The 19,458-nt window shown below is 39.5% G+C and overlaps 1 protein-coding gene across 1 annotated transcript in view; it reads right to left on the bottom strand.

The window, feature by feature from the left end:
* The window catches only part of DOCK2 (dedicator of cytokinesis 2), a 470,704-nt gene extending 451,569 nt beyond the window's left edge, over window positions 1-19,135 (bottom strand). Inside the window, exons 1-2 of the mRNA XM_054976977.1 lie at window positions 19,021-19,135; window positions 9,397-9,480 (exon numbers count right to left, since the gene is read on the bottom strand). Of these exons, the coding sequence (XP_054832952.1) occupies window positions 9,397-9,480; window positions 19,021-19,060 (124 nt within the window). The 5' untranslated portion in view covers window positions 19,061-19,135. The remainder of the gene's footprint in view (window positions 1-9,396; window positions 9,481-19,020) is intronic.
* Between the last annotated feature and the right edge of the window lie 323 nt (window positions 19,136-19,458).

Here is a 19,458-nt window from a genome sequence, read left to right as displayed (position 1 = left end):
CAGAAGTTTTTACTGCTGTTATCTTTGTTGAAGCTTTGTTAAAAATGGCATATAGCATCATGTTATAAAAGACATTACCACAAGGTATGCAAAAAATATATTAAAAGAAAAAGGAACATGTCAAGGAAGTGGAATCCTTCTTATGTCCCTGTCAACATGTCAGTTTTTTAGGTCAAGATGTATAGCCATGATTGTCTGTAGCAGTAGAAAAGAGCAAGAGTCCAGTAGCACCCATAAGACTAACAAAATTTGTGGTCGGGTACGAGCTTTCATGAGTCACAGCTCACTTCTTCAGATGGTTTTTTAAGTAACATCTATATGCTATATGCGCAAACTAGAGGGGGCATCCTTTATTGAGTCAAACCATCTCATCTTTGGTCTTCCTCTTTTCCTACTGCCTTCAACCTTTCCTAGAATTATTGTCTTTTCCAGTGAATATTATCTTCTCTTGATATGACCAAAGTATGAAAGCCTTGTCATTTTAGCTTCTAAGAAGAATTCAGGCTTGATTTGATCTAGAACCCATTTATTTGTCTATTTGGCCATCCATGGTGTCCACAAAACTCTCCTCCAGCACCACATTTCAAATAAATCAACTTTCTTCCTCTCTGCTTTCTTTGGTGTCCGTCTCTCACATCAATACATAGTAATGGGGAATACCACAGAATGGATGATCATGGCCTGGATGATCCCAGAGACCCATTTTCATCCTTAAGGATCTTTTCTAGTTCCTTTATGGCTACCCTTCCAAGTCTCAATCTTCTGATTTTTTGGGTGCAGTCTCCCTTTTGGTTGATGATTGAGCCAATGAATAGAAAAAAAAAATCAGTTCATTATGATAGCCAATGGCCCCTTTCGCACTTATGGTTTAAACCGCCATTTATGAGAATTCACTGTGATCGCAATGGCTTTGGCATGGCACTCCCATGTTCCACACTGCCCAAGGCTGTTTCAGTTTGGGCTGTTGTTTTTCATTTTAGATGGGCTTTGAAGCCTCGGTGCAGTTTCAGGATTCCCGGGCTTTGCAATTCAAGTCACTCTTTTTTTTTTAACTTTTGAGCATGCGGAGTAACGTTGCAATGTTGGAACCCATCCCCCACCTGTATTTGCTGATTGGGCTGTCCCATGTCCACTGGAGAGGCAATATATTAAAAGCATGAGGAGTAATGTTGCAATGTTGGAACCCATCCCCCACCTGTATTTGCTGAGTGGGCTGTCCCATGCCCACTGGAGAGGCAATATATTAAAAGCATGAGGAGTAATGTTGCAATGTTGGAACCCATCCCCCACCTGTATTTGCTGAGTGGGCTGTCCCATGCCCACTGGAGAGGCAATTGGTGGTGGAATTCTGGGGGGAAACATGCACTTTTCCTGCTTGTTCCAGTCTCGTTTTTTTTAAAGCCAAGTCAGGAAAGGGTTAAATTGCTGCTGGTTCATTCTCTCCAGGCAGCTTCCCTGCTGCTTTGTTTTGCAAACTGCTGTGCAAAAAGGCTTTTTTTTTTTTAGCTTACCTGGAGGGAGGGAAAATCAGCCATTTAATCCTTTCCTGGCTTTTAAAGCCAGGAAGAAAAGGCAGTAACTTTGGGGAAAAAATAAAAGAGTGAGCTCATATCACTGAGGGGGGAAGGGAAGGGAAGAGCAGCCATTTAACCCTTTCCTGACTTTTAAAGTCAGTGGGGAATAAGCAGCAAGTTTAGGAATCGTTCTTGGCTTAGAAAAAAAAGTAAGAGAGTGCGTGCAAACCCAGGAGGAAGGAAGCCAACGAAGAAGCAGCCTTATGAGCCCTACCTTGCTTTACTGATAAAAATGTGGACAGGGAGTTCAGAGAGCTGAGGAGGGTGGGAGTGGTTAATTCCACACAGACCGATCAGGAAAAGGAGGGGGGAAAGAAGCAAAAAGAGGACAAAAGTATTCACACTGACATAAATCAGGCCAGCCGCGACTTGGCAGCAGCTTCAAAAATAACATCGCGGTATGTCCGCAGGGGTGTCCGCAGGGAGAAAAATCAGGGATGCTGCAGACAAAGAGCAGTACTGCATCCCATGACTACCTTTCAAGTGTGAAACCCCTGCAAACATGGGACACGGAGCAGGTACTGAAACGCTTTAAAGACTCATTGTGAAAGGCACCAATGTTAGGCTACTTCAAAAGATGTAATCATGCATTAAGATGGAATATATCTGACAAATAAGCAAATTATTTTCAAAGTTACAGTTCACCAGATATAATTAAAGCACTCCCCCGCTCCAGTTCTTTCCTGCCATTTCAAATGAGCTGTTTAATCCATTTTGGCTTCTGATGCCAAACAGATTTATTTTATCATTTCACACGTTAAAGGGCAAATGATGTTATCTCACCATTTATTCAGGGTTAAATGTTCTATAAATTCCTGTTTTCTTCCAAGTTATTGTTGGGGGACTAGCACTTTAGAATCACAGATTACAAATTGAAATGTTGGTTGCACTTTTAAAGGGTTACCTCTCCCTTTCCCACCATTTTTTCTTTGCTCATTTTCTGGTGGTTTTTCGGTAATTTTAATCTTACTCTGTATGGACTCGTTTCTGTATTTAAAATTTATATTATATTATTATAACCAATAAAGGCTTGCTTGTTATTAATTTTCACAGGCAACAGAGGTTTGAAAGACTGACAAGTTTCATTGTTAGTATGTAGCTTGAGATGTTTTGGAGATTCAGCCAAATTAAAAGTGAGAACTTACTTACACACAACAGAAATACTGAAGACATTTTGACTGCAGGAGTGTTAAACAATGAATGCAAAACACCATCCAATAAGTTTGTTGCAGATTTTTGCAGAAAGTAAAATTCAGGAGCCCTATGGGATCATAAAAACTAAGAAATAAATTGAGGCATAAGCTTTCATATGATGGAGTCTAATTGGATTGGCACAACCTTCTTCTTCCAAAGGTGATGTATAATTCTTAATCAAGACTTGAGAAACATTATCAAATTCATTCATGAATGCCAGTTGTGTAGCATTATACTGCAGTTCTCACTTGAAGAAGTTCCTCTACTGAAGCAAAGTGACTCTAGCTTTAGGGATGGAAGATTCAGGTAGTTTGAAATACCATTTAGTCCTATTTATAGTTTTTAAATTGTGCTCATTCAGTCCATCACTATAAAATTAAGGGGGTTAATACTTTCTGTACATAATCATTAAAAATGATATACCAGAGATGTAAAATTAAAAGAGAAAAGAACATCTGAGATGGTAGAGTTTCAGATATATAACTCTCTTCAGGTCAGCAGAGAACTGACAAATAAACTTTACTCAACCTTGACATAAGCTATTGGGTTGGTTCCGACAATTCCCTTCTGTTAAAAGTAATGAGTGTCAGGATCCAATCTATTACCTTCTGCATCTTACATAGAAAGATGTTAACTACCAACCAATTATCCTGAATAATTCAGCGGACTTTTATCAAGACAAGCTGGAAGCGAAGAAATCATTCACAGAATGAATAATTCCTTGATCTTACAGGTGTTAATTAGCAAAAGCTTCCAATAAGGGCATATTTCAACACTACTGGCTTAACATTTACCTTTTTACTCAACATTGTTTCCCTAAGTGGACAAAAAGACAAATGCTCTAAAAGATCAATTACTGGGTGTTATGAACAATGCATTTCTCACGCAAGAACACAAGCCTCCATTTCAAGGATCTTTCTAAAGAGAATGAGAAATGCAACACCCCTTAGTACACAATACTTTAGGGCAACATGTAAATTTACTCCTGACTAACACACAGAATTGTTTTCTCACGGATGTAAAGCCAAATTTTACGTTTAGCAAAACATAAATACAATCATTCTCCATCTACATATTACCAAGGACTCGTATTTGTTGAGCAACAACATGGGGATTTTGTATCACATGTGAGATGGGAGTTTTGTGCCTCTCAGATGCACACTGGCTTTTTTCTGTTTGTGACCACAGCCCCTCTTGTCTGCAGACTGCCAATATATATGTGACAGCACAGAGTCCATGTGTTATTGATTGATACCATAGCTGGAAGCTAGCTAATTGTGTCATAGAGAAACTGATACTCCAAGGATAGCCCATTCTGCAACACAGTCATGGGGTGCAGTCATCTTCACCCACTAATCCACAAATTCTAGGTCACTGAACCCCAAATTGGACCAACGGCATCCTTGGTGGAATTCAGTGGTCTAGAGATGAGGTTAGGTGTTTTCACACACCCTGTTACCCAAATGGGGGTGTCTCCTTGTGAGTTGGAGGGAATTAGCATAAAGGAGACACAGCGAGAGGAGGTTAATAAGTAATCTCTACCTATGTATACCAGGATCGTTCCCTTAGAGAACTCTCAAACGCAAATATTCTACCAAAAAGTTTCCATTAACAGAGGAATAAAAAGGCAAACATGCAGAAAACACACACAACACAACAAACTAAGAAAACAGCGAGGCGAAGAAAAATAGTAAAAAGTCTAGTAGCACCTTTAAGATTTACCAACTTTATTGTAGCATAAGCTTTTGAGAGCCATAGCTTTTCCTTCATGGGTCTTATTCCATCCAGTTTTCGCCAGTTTTTTGTACTGCTTATGCTATTCATTACCATTCTTTCCCCTGATTTTTTTCTCTTCTTCTGGGAGAAACCTTGTCTGTCCCTTTGGAATTCCAGCAGTGATCATCACAACAGCATCTCGCTTCAGGACAGGTCTTATAGTTTTCTTCCTGCACCCTCACCTAAACTTATACTAGCATACTCAGTGAATTCTCATCTCACTCATTCAACTTCACAATCTCTGGTCTATGGCAGGTCTCAGTTCAAAGCTGCTTGTGACATGGATTGTGTGCAAGTGAATATTCTTGTGCTGGCCCATGTATTTGTTTTTGTATTATTTATGGTTTGTGCTTTGATTTCAATTCTGCTATTCATTTATGTGCTGGCAGTGAAACTCTGGTGTAGGTCTTAATTGCTCCATGGTTTGTAGTCAAGTTTTCCATTGTTCAGGGTATGAGAAGTGAGAAAGCTAGTACCTCCATGTGTTGCTCTGCATTATTTCTTTGCATACGTATACAATGGTTTACCTGTATTCATTTATCTAGTAGTAGTAAAGTCTCTGTCTGTGAAATCCTGAGAAGAGTTACTCCAGTCTAAGCCTATTGAACTCAATGGTCGTGGAGTGGAGTAACATTGCTTATAGTCGCACTGTGTATAATTCTTGTGTGTCTAGTCTTGTTAATTCCATATGGTAAAGGTCTTGTTTAGTTAATTTCCAATTTGGTTACTCAAGTCACTGGGAGGACTGTTCCCCAGCAAACACAACCACATTGTAATGTGTTGATGGAATCTAGGGAATACATCTTTCCACTTTTAAATAGATTGGCACTTGATTAAATAACATGCTGTTCTTCCAGCTCAATTGACAGGCCATGGGCAGTTGTACACCAAAATTAATTTCTAAATAATTGATTTCAGTATACTATTATTTAGCCAGATCAAGGACACTTGTATATGTTCAACTCCTACACAATTTCCTAGTTTTTATCATTTACAGTGATAACAGCCATCCAGTTGTAGACATTAAAACAAACCAAATGACCTGGGCTTAAAGGAGGGGGCACTGTTACTTCTCTTTTGGCTCATAAAGCAGAGGCTCAATTTGCCCCTTAGGTCTGTCACAGAGGACTGCAACCTACCCACAAGAATCAGAATTGTTTTGACAGCCATTTCCTAAAGGAGAAAGCTGCCTCCACCCAAGTATAGCTTCAGTGACAGCAGCCAAGGCGCAGCAAGTGCCTGTGAGGTCACTCCACTGTATGCTGCAGGAAAGTCAGGTATTCTCCATTTTTGGAAAAAAAGGCTAAAGCTTTTTCTTCAATAATCAGTCAATTATTTTGTCCAGGTAAAAATTAAGCCAGAAGTGAAGATTCTATGAGATGTCAGGGTCACAGGCTTTAGCATGCTTCTCTTATTTGATCTTTTATTTAAACTTTGTTACATCTTCAAACTGCCTTAAAGCAAATAGTTATGTTTTGAAGAAATAAATAGGGCCCACATATATTGTCATCCAGCTGCTCAGGAGCTAGTTAACTAAAATATTGATGCTTGTAGTAGTTTATATTAATAAAACATATAGTAAACTAATACACACACTTTTTTAAAAAGAAAAAGTTGTACAGCTAGGAATCATTTCTGTTGCCGGTCAGCTCATCTGGATAGAAATGTCTCATTTTAGCTGTGTTATTCTGTCCCCTGCTTTGAATCTGACATTTCTTACGGGAGCTCAAAGGTGATGACATTGCCAGAAAAAAAATGCTAAGCCCTTCCATCATTGCTGGCGATAGCTAAAAGTGTAAATCAAAGGAATTCTGGAGCATAAAGGACAGCAAAATAAAGGGAGAGGCATCTGGAGAACACACTACACAGAATGAAGCTACCAGAGCTCAGATACAGTCACATACATCCTAGACAAAAAAAGTTGTAAGCTGAATACTGCCCAGAGGCCATCACTGTATTATCACAAACAAACATTTCATTAAAAACCTTTTTCATCTGATGTTTGTTGTTCAAGAGAGACACCTACTGGCTGTAAGCATGCTAGAAACATTTGAAGAATGTTTTGTTAATCTCGACAATGACATCAGTCCTCACATCATTTTTCTGTGGATATTCATCTGTTTACATTATAAGTTTTCTATAAGTTTTCATAAGTTTTCAATATTTACCTGCTTTTTGTTTCTCAATAGCTATCCTTCATATTTTTATATTAATTTTTTATACTCTTTCAGTTTTACTTTCCCCACCATAACCACTGCGAGTGTACAGTGTCTTCAAAACAGACATCTTTGAACTAAAATTAAGCACCATTTTTGCTTCAGACATACAAAGAAGCATATTTTTGCCATTCTCTTTTAACTGGCCCTTGAAACTCTTAGCACTTTTTCTTGAACAATAAGAACTCAGGGAAAAGTCTATCCTCCTATCTGCCCATCTCACAGCTCGTCATCCAAACAAATGAGGATGGAAGGAGTAGCCTCTCCCATGGCAGCAGAATCTTCAAAAAAAACATTACAAGAGACAATGTGAATCATTACTCTGCAAGCTACACTGAACGTCCGCATGTGAATGAATCAAGAATGCACGCATATGCACAAGGGTTTTTTCATATTTCATATACCAAATCCAATGACAATTCAAGTCAAAGTTATACAGAGCATTTAATACTACTCATGCCTAGAAAGACATATATAACTATCTAATACAATCCTAATGGAGGGCACTAGGACTAATATATTTCTTCAAACTCAGGAAAAAACCACAGATTTGGAGAAAAATATGAAAAAAAATTAACTCATAGAACCAAAAAAGGCCCAAACGCAAATAGTGGTGTCTAAGCACATGCAGATGGGTGTGTGCGCTTAGGTTTTACACAGGTCACAGGGTTTTTTTAACTCTGAGCATGCGTAGTAACATTGCAACGTTAGAACCCATCCCCCTCTACTTTTGCTGATTCCTGCCCACTGGAGAAGCAATTGGTGGCACAGTTCTGAGGGAAAACATGTACCACTCTCATCCAAACAAACTGACTGCAGTTTAATACAAATAGGAGAACTGGGGGTAAGTTGGCATTGAAGTTTGGGAAGTAGGCACAGACTCCCATTCAGGCCAAAGAAAGGGGATAGATCTTCTAGCGAGAGAAGAATTTCCCTACCCAGTCAAACAAGGAGTTAGCTCTGAAGAAAGAAGAGAGATCCCTGGTCTGGTGTGGTAAAGAAACTGCCTTTGGAGTCTGTAAGGGTTAGTTAAAAACTCAAGATGGGTACTGGTGTTTCAAGAGGTGGAAAGAGGGTATCAACCTTTTGGAAACCAAAAAGAGTAAGAGAATACTCAAAGAAAGTGTACTAGAGTGTTTTGGAAAGCACTAGAACAAAAGCCTCTCAACATAAAGCTTTGCAGTAACTGCGAAGAGCTTAGGAAACTCTCATTTGCCTGAAACATTAAACCTTAAGTCTGTGCATGTACTGATTTTACCTCAGAGTTATCTATATTAAGTTACCTCAGAAACTTTTCAACCCTAATTTAACCTGACCTTTCTCATCTGTTAAATAAAATATTTTGTTATTTTTTTTAATGTAAAAAGGCCACTCGTGCCATTTAAATCATTTAAGTCAAAAAGGAGGGGGCGTCATAACTATATAGGGTTGCCAGCTCCAAGTTGGGAAACACCTGGAGATCTGGGAAGTGAAACCTGGAGAAACCTGGGGAAAGGGGTTTTTGGGTTAGGCATGGTATAATTCCATAGAGTCCACCCCCCAAAGTAGCCATTTTCTCCAGGAACTGATCACTGTGGCCTGGAGACCAGCTGTAATTCCGGGAGATCTCCAGCCACTGCCTGGAGGCTGGCAACCCTAAAACTGTATATCTAGATGCTGCTGGAGTAAGTAACATTCCTTTCAAAATCCAGTCAATTAAGTTGCAAGTCTAACTTTTTTGTCCTTGTCAACAAATCCTGTGACGATTTCATAAGTCTCCCACTGTGCCTTGAGAAACATCCAGTTATTGAAAATATCACCTTTCATGTCCAGGGGCCCAGGAAGTGGAATTAGGCCGGCTGCCTTGGGTGAAATATCTGCTTGTTCCTTTGAGTGGGTAGCACCTCTTGAAATATGTGCTTCTTGAGCTTTTTTCAATTGTTTAGAAAAGTACTTGCATTTCTAACACCATATTTTAATGCATCATTCAAAGACAACAGAGGCCTACCTTCATTAACATAGGCTTTACTGAAAGCAACTGTGGAACAAACTGGCAAAAAGCGTAACTCTTCCCAGAGCTCTCTGACCTCTGACCTGAAGCTCCATTTCTAGTTCCTTACTGACTGAATACAGTATTTGTTGCAGATCCTTCTGTTAACTAACTATTCTAACAAAAGGCAGTATTATGAAGGGGAACTGGGAAAGGTAGGTGATAGGGAAGTAAGTAAGCAGGAAACATGGAGATAGCATGGTGTGGAGAACCAAGAAGGGAAGTCTTGGGTTCCCTGCTTATTTGTTACTAATAATCAGATATTATGGCCACATATTTCAAGAAAACAAAACACTGCCAAAGGAAACCTTCCTTTTAAGTGTGTTCAAAGTTCAAGAAGATGATGCAAGAGACAACTTTTACTGGCAAACATGATTTTCAGGGCATAAGCTTTTGAGAGGCAGATACAAGATTTGTATCTGATGAAAGGAGCTTTGACTCTTGAAAATTTATACTCTGAAAATCTTGTTGGTCTTTATTGTGCCACTGGTCTCGTATTTTGCTGCTCTACAGCAAACCAATACAGCTTCCCGCTGGAAACTAAGTTTTTTATATGGCTATAAATATTAAGACAAAGAAAGCTGTTTTATTAACATTAGTTTCTCACCTTCAGAGCATTCCAGTATATGGACTACATCACCAATATGCAGAGACAACTGTGGAACTTGTGTAGCACTGAAGTTATATATTGCTGTGAAAATACAGGGGAAAAACCAATCAGTTTCAAACATATTAGTATTTGATCACAGTGTTTGGTACAGATGGGACTATGTTAGGCCAAGGTCAGTAACTAGGGTTGCCAGCCTCCAGGTAGTGGCTGGAGATCTCAAGGAATTACAACTGGTCTCCAGGCCACAGAGATCACAGAGACTTGGAGGAAACGGCTACTTTTGGGGGTGGACTCTATGGAATTATACCATGCCAAGGTCCTTTCCCTCCCCAAACCCCACTTTCTTCAGGTTTCTCCAGGTTTCATCCCACAGATCTCCAGGAATTTCCTAACTTGGAACTGGCAACCCTATCAGTAACACATAAAAAGAATTAACAAATACTTACAGATGTTTTGAGTTACAAGACAAAATTATTTGATTTAGTTTTAATTGGAAAGTTACATTTGAAAAGTCGAATTTAGGAAAGCTATGTGACTAACTTGCAGAAATGGGCTATCTCAAAAATAAAATAACTATAAAGTGTAGAAACTTTTCTGCACTATTTTTTCTATTCAAGCACTACAGCCAGATTTCAGGAGCCTTAGACCTTTTAAACTAGACCATTGCTGCCAAACACTATTCAGAGACTGAAATGGTGTATTTGAAACAAATCTTCTGAACATTTTCAGTCAATAAACTAGGAAGGCAAGATTGAGAATTAGTCTTATGCCCTAGCGGGAGCAAGGCTTTCAATCTTAAATAAATTGGCTTGTGCTGAACTGCTTTCAAGAGTCAATATACTTTAGCCCTGAACACACATTTAATAGATTCAAATTGTTCATAGTTCTCTTCTTGTCCTCCTACTTCACTGTCATTCAAAAATCAATTCTAGTGGAATTCTTTCCAGGGGCTTTTGACTATATACAGAGAAAGTATACAGAAGGCTAGATCAGGACAAAGCCAAACACACACACTACCCGACAAGTGCAGTTTCATAGCAAAGCTTGTTGAGCACTTTGTTTCTCAAAACTGCCATCTTTAGGCATGTGTGTTTGTGTCTATATCTATTCAAAGCATTGCTATCACCACCCTTGCATCTGGAAAATGGATCTCCAAGGAAGGCTACAAACAGATTTGAAACACTCTAAAATACCAAAACAAAATCAGTTTCAGCTGGCAACCTGCCCAAAGCAATCTCTAATTTTCACGTGCATCGACTTTATTATTATTAAATGTTTTAATTTTTTTTTTAAAAAAACTTTATTATTATCACAGGCAACATTTTAAAAACATAAAACATAAACAAAGCCTAAACATATTGGTGTACATTTAGGGTTGCCAACTCCACGTTGAGAGATTTGGGGTGGAACCTGGGGATGGTGGGGTTTGAGCAAGGAAGGAACCTCAGTGGAGTATAATGCCAGAGTTCACTCTCCAAAGCTGCTATTTGCTGCAGGGTAATTGATCTCTGTAGACTGGGGATATTGTAATTCCAGGTTTCTCCAGCTCTTGCCTGGAGATTGGCAACCCTAGGGGAGCCTAGCACACCCTTCTAACAGATTCTCTCTGACACACATTTCACAATCCCATCCCACACATACATACAATCTCACAAGTTGTGGAATAAAAGTTTCTCTTTCAATCCTAAAATTACATTTTCAACATTTCTTAAATTATACTATGGCCCACACTGGGACTTCTCTACCATGCCCCCAAAACAAAACACCTCATGTCTCCCGTTTGCTTAATATATCACTCAGCCCAAAGAAGGATCCACCAAAGTTGCTGACTATTTTATAATATGGTTGATATCAAAGTATCCTGTCAATGGAAGTCTGATGGAAACAGAGTAAAATAATCAGTATTATCCAGTAGTCTCTGAAGCTGTGTTGCCACCTTTTGATTGAACACCTTACCTATAAGTTTAATATTGTAGGCCAGATGGAAGATTAAATAGATCAAGGGAAAGCTTCTTAAGCAACAGCCTACCCATATCCTCTTTCAACTGGCTGAAAGCCTCGTCCTCCCTTAAAGTAGCATTTATAACCTCTCGTGACCATTCATTCACTTCCTGGTGGCTCTAATCAGCCAAGGCAGACAAGAGCTGAGATACACACAATAGGTCACAGTGGTCCAAACATCCTGTTCATGTTTTCATGCTGAGCAAGCCAAAAGATATCCAACACAATGATAAATGAAACTTCTACATATAATTGGATCCCTAGGTGTCCACCTTGGAACAATTTTTCCCCCTGCAAAATGCCTTCCAAATTAATCATGTAGGTTGCCATGCAAACCTACAGAACCCCACCTAGTCCTACATGCAACAAGCACCAACCCATTCAGAAGGGTCTTGCTCCCATCACTGCCACGAAGTAGATTTAAACATGGGCACTGGCATGATTCACCACAAGGGTTTTGCTACCATTATATTCATCATTGCCATTTAATTGCTCTGAGCTGCATAATAAGCCAAGGAGCTGCATCCACAAGGCTTCATCAGAATACCAGCCATGGCAGCAGAACTCCCTCCACCAACAGCAACAGTGGCGGCAAGGGCGGAGGGTGAAAGCGGGGGGATCCTCTGCCCCCACCTGGGGAATGGGATCCCTATCTCTGGTAGAGACCTTTGACATCACCTACTACAGATATTCTGCCATCAGGAAACTTGTGTGACTCCATCTCCAGAGACAAATGAACTTAAGAAGATCCTCATCCTTGCAGAATACACAGAGTGAACACATGAAGCCGCCTTATACTGAGTCAAAGCACTGACCTGTCAAAATCAGTATTGTATACTCTGAATGACCCCTCCAGTGTCCCATGACCTAAGTACAGGACCTCCGTCCTTAAATAGGCCAAAACAGGCCCATTTGGGGCCCAAATTGGCCCGCTGCAAAGTGGAGAAGCACTCTAAGGGGAGACGGGATGACATCACTCCTGGAAGTGAGTTTGTATCCCCCTGGGAGCGCACTCAGGAGGCCAGTTCCTGTGCCTTCCTCCCTCACCGACCAGGTAAGTGGAGGCAAGGGCAGAGGCTGAAAGCGGGGGATCCTCTGCCCCCACCAGGGAAATGGGATCCCTATCTCTGGTAGAGACCTTTGACAGCACCTACTATAGATATTCTGCCGCTGAGCTATGGATCCGCCCTGTTAGGGTCCCATCCCAGGATACCAGAAATTCCAGAATCCTCATTAGTATAAACCCTTCTAAACAGTGATCCATCAAAGACAAAGGAACTACCTTGAGTTCTACTATCAGATCACAAACTCCTGCCCAGAACAAAATACTAAATGCAGAGTGTGCCTTCTATGTACACCCTGTTAAGTGTATGGTTAAGAATTATGGTCTATTCTTCTTGCAGCTGTCTTCTTGCAGTTGTCTTCATTGCCTTGGTAGCAGAGGCAGACTTAACATACAGTGAGTCTGCAGTGAGTGCTTAATTTGGGCTGGGTTATTTTAACCAACCTACACAGCAAAAAGCACACCAGCTATGTCATGCCTTTTATAAAATAACCAATGAAAAGGGCACCAATATAATGTGTTAATATGAAACTGGACAACTTTCTATCACATACAGTAAAAATTATATAGAAATAGCATCTAGGGTCTGTAATGAGCCCTACCACTAATTACCATTACAGATACACAGGAGAATTATATTTTGTGATCATTTCAATAGGGACCTTTTTAAAAGTTAACGTGATTTCAACTACCTTAAAACTACTGATTTGGGCATTAAAAGAAACCAGCTGTCAGGAATCACACATAGGAACATACATTCATTCCTGCAATAACTATTACTCATTGCACATGTGTTAAGAAAAGAGTTACCAAAGCTCAACATGCAATTAACATCAATAGAATGACAGTATTTCCTTGCTTGCTGGGTGGTACTTAAAAAGAAAAAAAGAACAATCTTCTAGCATGTTGACATCAAACTAACTGACAAAGGAAGTGGTTTTGTAGGCTTGATGTTTCTAACTGAGTAAGTGGAAATTTGTTTTAACATTCCCAATGATCATTCAAGACACCATTAAAATATATTTTTCAGATTATCGATTCTAGAATCATAAGGAAAAATCCCTACAAAAATACTGCTGGTTAATTGGTTCCAGTTGAATGGCTATACTAGTCTTTTCTAACAAAAACAATGAAAATCCTCTTACAGGACTCCAGTAACATCTTAAAGACTACCAGTGCAATCCTAAACAGAGTCACTCCAGTCTAAGCCCGCTGACATCTTTTTAGGATTGCACTGTAAGAAATTCAGTCTAGACTTTTGTGGATGAGAGCTTACTTCATCAGATGCACTAAATGTTATCTAGAATTGGCAAGGATATAGATAGTATGGCATAGGAATATAGACATGGGATAGCTGGGTTCCTTCTTGATGCATCTGAAAAATCACACTTTCGTTCACAAAAATTTTTATCACAGTTTGATATTCTTTGAAGCACCATAGGACTCATGGTTAAGTGATAAGGTATGAAGCAGAAATATTTTACACATCATGCTGAAAGATTCCTATCCAGACAGGTAGACCTTAACATGCTAAGTACAAAGCATTTTCAAATATGAACCCTCAATACAGTTTTTATGCAAGGTAAGTTTTTTAAAAAAACTTTTTCCCCAATGGGGACCCAAAGTGGCTTACATCATTCTGCTCTCCTCCATTTTTACCTCACAACAATCCTGTGAGGTAGGTTAGGTTGAGTATGCGACTGGCCCATGCTAGTCCCTACACCACAATGGTTAAGTAAGCCTCAAGAACCATTTGCATGTCTGGAGAAAATAAATATGCTGTTTATAGTTTACTGAACCACTATACTTCCTGTAAGTATCTATGCAAACAGTGGTGCACGAAAACCAGCCAGAGTTCTATCATACAACTGATGCTTGTACTTCCTACATATATTCTCAATGTCAGAACTGATCTTTTGTTTCATTCTTGGCTACATTCTTTACCTGAGTCCAGAGCGTGGCTTAAATGTTAGTGTAATTGCTCTGACTGATTTACATTGAAATGATAGAAGAGCAGTAATAGGAAATGACTGTGTGTGCGCGATTACACCTAAATTACAGCCAATGCACTACCTTCCACTACTACCAGTTCTTTTTACTGAATGGCACTTTACATATCTAGAATCCATCTAAGAAATAAGCATGGCCTAGTATCAATTCAATCCTTTCTATGACAGTGAGATCAAAATTAAGGATTAAATTCCTGAAGGGACCTTTATTAAATAACAACAACAATGCTTATATATAATTAAGATTTCCACTCCCCTGGCTTTCATCTCCTTTCTAGCACAACTAATTATTACAGCTGCAGTTCATATGTTCAGCCAAGGTAGAGCTGAAAAGTGTGGTAAGGAGCGCTGCAAATTTCTTCCCTCCATGCTGATAGACTGTGTGCCCATTTGTATAATTTCTCCCTCTATGGGGGTACAGTCAAAATTCACATGAACTAGGCTTCACTCCTGGGCATTCATGAAGTAGGTCTGCTGCACAATTTAAAGGGTATTCTTAGTTGAATGAATGGACTATGGCTGTGAGATCTCACAACTACTTGTGACACCACGTCTTGTTTGCCACATTGTACTTTAAAATTCCTGAATGTAGAGATGCTCACACTGGAATAACAGAATGATCCAAGTTGCAGAGTCTTAACTTTGTTTCAAGTTAATGTGGATAAAATAAGTTTTTTATACAAACAAAAACAATTTTTGGACTACTTTGTAGTTTTTAAAAAAATGATAAGGATATTCAACTCAGGATACCCTTCCAAACCAGCATTCTAGTTTAAAACACATGAAATAAATAAATCCATCTTTTCATAAGCATCCAGTTTTGCTGTTTGAGAGCCACAAAAGTAAATCAAAATCAGACTAATGATTATTGCATGTGGTCAAAAGCCATCACAACTGAGCAAATAAAACACTTAAATAAAACATGAGCAGTAAGCGATAAACCTATAATGATAAAAACACATTAAAGTACAATAAAACAGTAGCACCTTCGTTATACACAGGTGAAGGAATCTCAGCTGTTAAGCACGACTCAAGTCTGGATTTTCTCAACTACCAGGACAAACTGTGCTACTCTATAAGAGATGAATGGATCCAAATAAGAAAGAAAGAGTAACCCTTTTTCTTTCCTATTTGGATCCATTCGTCTCTTTACTTTCATTTTTATGTTACTTTTTCCACCACAAGAGAGGAATGAATGCCTTTTAAGTTTTCCCCAAGAAATTTGTTTCTGGACTCTGTATACAAAGGGCAGAATGAAAGATAACGAGGACGAGCCCCCACTTGTTAAAGACAAACTTGTGCCTTGTGTGTCCCTCTTAGCCAATCACAATGAGAAAGACACTCTACGGAGTTCTGTTGAACTGAAGCAGAATGGATTGTTTATTAAACAATGGATGAACAATTCTTTACACAAGAGTAAAAGATCCCCTCGTGCTCAGTGCTCAGAGCTACAATAGCAGTGCAAAGCAATTAATACCTTTAGGTTAATTATAATATTTGTCATCTTATTGGCTCACAGAGTCCAGGCTTCCCCCATTGGCATAGAAAGGGGGCCTCCTATCTTGACACCAATGTCTAGGGTTACTTTTGATTGGAAGAAGCAACTTAGGTCAGCCGCATAATTGGAGACATTGCAAGATTGCAATTTCCTTATCTGTCCTTGGGCTTGTTCCTCTGGGAAGAACATCTTCCTCCTTTCCCTCACCCACCTCCTCTTGGGGGCCTACTCCTGCCCCCTCCTTTTTGCCAATGTTACTTTTAATGGCGCCCTGAAGTCTCTTCTTTTGCAACCTTGGGGCTTTCAAAGAGCTGGGTTCTGTGGGTGGAAAGAAATGTGCCCCCAGTTCTGCAGTTTCTCTCTTTCTCAGCCTTGAGAGAGATGCTGCTAATTTTGGCTGACCTAGTTGGCAACATTTTGCCTTAACAATTCTTACAAAGAGCTTTTTGTATTAAAATCATATAGAATCTTATAAGATCATATAGCATCATATAACATATGTGTGATAGGTACATCTCTACATCATATTTGCAAGCATTATACTGTTAGTTCTCAGTTCTCACAATGATTATACATTCTTCTTTGGTCCCTTGTCTTCAAATGTCATTTTCTTGCAGGTTGCATTACAAATACTACAATAGCTACTGGGCATAGAAAAAGTGCATATAATACTGAAAGGCACAGAAATGGTATATAAAATCTCTTTCTTCAAATCCATATTCCTCAATAATGCAGAAGGTCTTCAGGAACTGAAGCTCAACAAATACAAAAAAATGGGCAGCAATTGGTATTTGGGTGTAACAACCATCTAGAATGGCTGAGGGCATGGTCAGAGAAGCTTAAGTCATTTGAAGACTAGAAAAGGTGATTTTGTTCAAATAAGAGGTTCTGCCGTGGTCCCTCTTGAACAACTTGAGCCAGGGGAAAAAATTGGAACGGACAGTTGTATTTCTGTTCGATGCAGAATTGGTCTAAAAGATCCAGTCTCTTAGATTGAGACACCCCAAAAGTCATCCACCAGAGAATAAAGATGGAAGATATTGTTAAAGCCAGCTGCGCAAATGGCAGCTGTACGTTGCTTTGCTTTAATAGTGGGCTAGAGGAAAGATTCCTTTGCTTTCCATCTAAATAAAGCCAATTGCAAAAGTAAATCAGAACAAAAGTAAATCAGTGCAACTTGCCAGGGCTGGACAATACTTAACATCTCCAAGAAAGCACATCAGTCATGTAATACAAATAATATATGTTACATTTTTAAATATTTTACCATTTGGCCAGAAAACTGTCACAGGATGCTTCATTATTACCAAACAAGGAACAGTGTTCTTAGGTTATTTCAGTGGCATGGATCTGCAGGCACATCACTGTTTCATACCACGAGGGTAATATGAGAAGCTCTGGGCCACATGAGCGGAAGCCACTAAACTCTGGCTCATTTCTATAAACTTTTGGGAAACTGGATTAATGCTGGCATAGGGGAAGAGCCAAAGTGTGGGCTCCTCCTGCATGGTCCTAGGTTTCTTGTGTGGCGGGGGAAGCAGCAATTAGGGTTGCTAGCCTCCAGGTGTGGCCTGGAGATGTCCCAGAATTACAACTGATCTCCATACTACATGGATCAGTTCCAGTGGAGAAAATGGCCACTTTGGAAGGTGGACTCTATACACTGCTGAGGTCCCTCCCCTCCCCCAACTCCACCTTCCCCAGGGTCCACATCCTAAATTTCTGGAAATTTCCCAACCTGGAGCTGCCAACTCTGCTTTTCAGACAGAAGTACTTGTTCTCAAACATATGTTAATAACTTAGTTCATTAGTTTTACAATACTAACTATGAAGCTTACTGTGAAATCTGAAATATTTTGCAACTTTACCATTTAAATGAAACAACAGGAAAGGAAGGTGTTTTCCTTATCATATTCTTCCTATGAAATCCCATCATAAGATGGGATTATTCTCTGGTGGATGACTTTTGGGGCGTCTCCTTCCCTGGTCTCAATATAAGAGACTGGATCTTTTAGACCAATTCTGCATTGAACAGGAATACAACTGTCTGTTCCAAATTTTTTCCCTGGTTCAAGTTGTTCAAGAGGGACCATGGCAGAACCTCTTATTTGACCAAAATCACCTTTTCTAGTCTTCGAATGACTTTAGCTTCTCTGAGGTTCCAAACCATGCTCTCAGCCATTCTAGATGGTTGTTACACGCAAATATCAATTCCTGCCTATTTTTTTGTATTTGTGGAGCTTCAGTTCCTGAAGACCTTCCGCATTATCTTTCGTTCTGTCCTTTGTATACAGAGTCCATTCAACTTCTAACCTATCAAGAATGTGTACATTCCCTGCCTGCCATGACTCAATTTACATAGATTTCAAGTGGAAGTAAATGATAACATTTACAGCTATGTTCAGTAGTTCAGAGATGGAACTGTCACTTGGAAAGTTCCCGCCTCTTTGTATCATGCTTCCATTCTGACAGTTGGGAGGTAAAAAAACTGATTGTGTTATGACAAAATTTGACCCTGAAATCTTATCCAAAGAGGAATCTCTACAGCAGGCAGATTGAACAGTCTTAGTTGTCACTAAAGTACAATTCTTCTATTACAATTATGTTGTTATAAACCATCCAAATACTAGGCCTACAAAATGGGCTTTTGAAAATAAATGTGCTGTATTTCTTGCAGCAAACAGTGCAGACAAGACTTCAAGTTGCATGATTCCGTTGCCTCACACAAACATGTTTCAAAGCTCCAATTTAGTTACCTCGTAACTATGATTTTGCATGGTTTAACTTTGAAAGTCAGCATCCAGCTAATGAAGCTTATCTTTTTTCAGGCTTCTGGGTCATTTTTGCACAACTAAGCTAAAAGGTCGTGGAAGGAAATTACATCATCCAAAGCTACTCTGAAATATAGGGGTTCAGAATAGGCTTATCAAGAAAATTCAAAGCTGCTAGCTTGTTTATCGACAGAACGAAGAATACATTTCTCTTCAGGCTTTTCAGTACTTTGACCCAGAAGCTGGAAAAGTCCAAAGAAAAGACTGTAGGATACATACCCACTCCAATTTTCTTATCCATTTTCTGCCAAGGCGACATTGCCAACAATTTCAGCAGGCTGTGGAAACTGTGATTAAGTTAATTGGGATTGGAGGAAGAACTGATAAAATCCTGGTTGTGTTCAGAGATGGAGGCTGAAGAGTCATAGCAGGTTTGGCTGCTACTACTGTTCTTGCACTATCTTTGGTCTTCACACAAGCCCTCAGCTTCCTTCCTCTTTTTCTACACCCTCCCTCCCAGAAGACACTTATGCTAAATGAAAGTACTTACATGTGGAGGAGGGGCAACACAAAACGTGTGCCTATTAATGGGACAGACAACAGTACAACAAAAACAAAATAGGAGGGCAGTAGAAGTCTCCACAAATACTTCAATGGTCAGCAAACTGCCCAGCTTAGGCACCACAGACCATGGGGGGGAAAGGAGGAAGAGGAGCA

Source organism: Eublepharis macularius, chromosome 4 (genome assembly GCF_028583425.1).
Source record: "Eublepharis macularius isolate TG4126 chromosome 4, MPM_Emac_v1.0, whole genome shotgun sequence".
NCBI classification, from domain to species: domain Eukaryota; kingdom Metazoa; phylum Chordata; class Lepidosauria; order Squamata; family Eublepharidae; genus Eublepharis; species Eublepharis macularius.
The sequence above is the reverse complement of the archived record's forward strand: the minus strand, read 5'-3'. Positions and strand labels throughout refer to the sequence as shown.